Source organism: Sphaeroforma arctica, assembly GCF_001186125.1.
Source record: "Sphaeroforma arctica JP610 unplaced genomic scaffold supercont1.20, whole genome shotgun sequence".
NCBI classification, from domain to species: domain Eukaryota; class Ichthyosporea; order Ichthyophonida; genus Sphaeroforma; species Sphaeroforma arctica.
In genome coordinates this window covers 192,235-194,756 of record NW_014040538.1, presented here as the reverse complement: position 1 = coordinate 194,756, position 2,522 = coordinate 192,235, and the positions used below count along the sequence as shown (strand labels likewise).

Sequence of the window (2,522 nt, the reverse complement as noted above, 5' to 3'; positions counted from 1 at the left end):
GGTGACGAGCTTAAGTCTACGGTGATGGGCTTAACTCTAAGGCGAATGGTCTTAGGTCTAAGGTGAATGAGTTTAGGTCTAAGGTGAATGGAGTTTAGGTCTAAGGTGATGGGCTTAAGTCTAAGGTGATGAGCTTACGTCTCAGGTTGATGGGCTTAGGTCTAAGGTGAATGGACTCAAGTCTAAGGTGAAGGGGCTTAAGTCTAAGGTTGATGGGCTTGGGTCTAAGGTGAATGGACTGAAGTCTAAGGTGAATGGGCTTAAGTCTAAGGTGAATGGACTTAAGTCTAAGGTTGATGGGCTTAAGTCTAATGTTGATGGGCTTAGGTCTAAGGTGAATTGGCTTAAGTCTAAGGTAAGTGGACTTAAGTCTAAGGTGAATGGGCTTAAGGCTAAGGTTGATGGCCTTAGGTCTAAGGTGAATGGAATTAAGTCTAAGGTGAATGGGCATAGGTCTAAGGTGTATGGGCTTAAGGCTAAGGTTGTTGGGCTTAGGTCTAAGGTAAATGGACTTAAGTCTAAAGGTAAATGGACCTAAGTCTAAGGTGAATGGGTTTAAGTCTAAGGTTGATGGGCTTAGGTCTAAGGTGAACGGGCTTAAGTCTAAAGTTGATGGGCTTAGGTTTAAAGTGAATGGGCTTAAGTCTAAGGTGAATGGGCTTAAGTCTAAGGTGAAAGGGCATAGGTCTTATATGAATGAGCTTAGGTATAGTGAATGGGTTTAGGTCTAGGGTGGAAGGGGTTAGGTCTAAGGTGAACTAATCGGTCTAAGGTGAATTTTGTTAGGTCTAAGGTGAATGGGTTGAGGTATAGGATGATTAGGTTCAAATATGAGGTGCTTGGCTGTGGGCTTGTGGATATTGAATTCAGGTCTAAGGTGAATGGGTTTCGGATTCATGTCAATTAGGGTGCATGGGAGTAAAACTAAGGGATGCCCAGTAAAGTATATGAGATGTAACTTTAAGGATCGAGGTCTAGGATTTTGGGATAGGAGGAGACTAGCCTGTACACATACATACCCACACCCACCCACACACACACATACACATATATATATATAAATCTATATAAGTTTGCTTGTGTGGGCTTATCATACACTGTAGGGGAAGCTGAACACACAGTCGAGTCGCCTTGCAGTTCGCGTGTGCGACATTACTGTTGCGTACAAGGAATTAGGGGAAGAGTTTGGTACATAATGAATCCCAAGCATTCCCGTAATAAAATAAAATAGATACGTATGTAGAACCAAACATACTAAGGTGTCGGATGCACCAAACACGCCTTTCGGGGTAAGAAATCCGAAGTATATATCAAAACCATTCTGAATGGAGCAATATTTACCGCATACCTGCTTCAGTTTTGATGAAATTGTGTTAAAGATCTCTTTGAGATCTTTCGAAGCCTGTGACTCCACCAATAGATGACCACTCGCGCCCAACAGTACAGGTATAGCTGGACTTAAAAGCTCCACACCCATTAGCAGCAAGTCCTCCACCACATCACCAGTCCCACAGTCTTCGATTACATTACAAACAACCTGCACAGATATCGGTATGTTCAGGAAGTTGTAGTATGACAACAGCTAAATACTTTACATGGTTAAGAGTCACGTTGTTTTGAGTCAACGCCACAGCACTACCGAATATATATATATATATATATGGCTGAATATAAAAACGGGCACTACACACTGCAAAAGAATCGAATAATTGAGTATGTTTCAAACGATATGAGAATAGGTATAAGCACATCCAGGTACAGTGGTCTTGCTGGGCTATCTGCAATGCGTATTTGTGGCAATTCTGTTTGTATGTACAGAACACAGTGGCAATTGTGTTCATTTAACACTTGGACGTGTACGATTATGTATAATCGACTATGAGTGAACAAGGCTGTGCCGATGGTACACATGTATTTTGCTTTAAATAACTATATTTATCCTTTGGTGTAATATGGTAGCCACAACTACCTATTTTGACGAGCAATCGCAAAACTGCATCAATCTATAAACTTAAAAACTAGATTACAAAAAAAACCCCATATCCTGTGTACATCCGTAACATCCACATGATTGTGCATAGAGGTTGTTAATAAAACACGCGACGACATATCTATACTAAACACTATACCAAGACCTAGTAAACATAACAATAAACACATATCCAAAAGTCTGTACTAGACACACCTGGCTCTCATTGCGCGACCTTGATGTGCTCCACATGTACTCCACTGCCAGGTATGAGTACGATCCTTCCTTCCAAATCTTGGCAACTCTATATATATTGAAACATAAAATATATAATCATGGGGTGTTGTGTTTAAAGTCTCTTCTATATAGTATATACAAGACTACAGATCCTACAAATCAAACCATATCGTAGATTGTAGATCCTTAATATGTGAAAATACGTTTCCTATTGAAGCTCTTAAACTGCATATTTCACTCAAAGATACTATATATATATATATATATAAATATATATATATATATTTACATATAAATAAATATATATATATATATA

The 2,522-nt window shown here is 39.3% G+C and overlaps 1 protein-coding gene across 1 annotated transcript in view; it reads right to left on the bottom strand.

The window, feature by feature from the left end:
- Window positions 1-141: 141 nt before the first annotated feature.
- The window catches only part of SARC_00613 (hypothetical protein), a gene marked incomplete at both ends in the record, with an annotated part of 5,493 nt that continues 3,112 nt past the window's right edge, over window positions 142-2,522 (bottom strand). Inside the window, 3 exons of the mRNA XM_014305713.1 lie at window positions 142-534; window positions 1,349-1,537; window positions 2,186-2,273. Of these exons, the coding sequence (XP_014161188.1) occupies window positions 142-534; window positions 1,349-1,537; window positions 2,186-2,273 (670 nt within the window). The remainder of the gene's footprint in view (window positions 535-1,348; window positions 1,538-2,185; window positions 2,274-2,522) is intronic.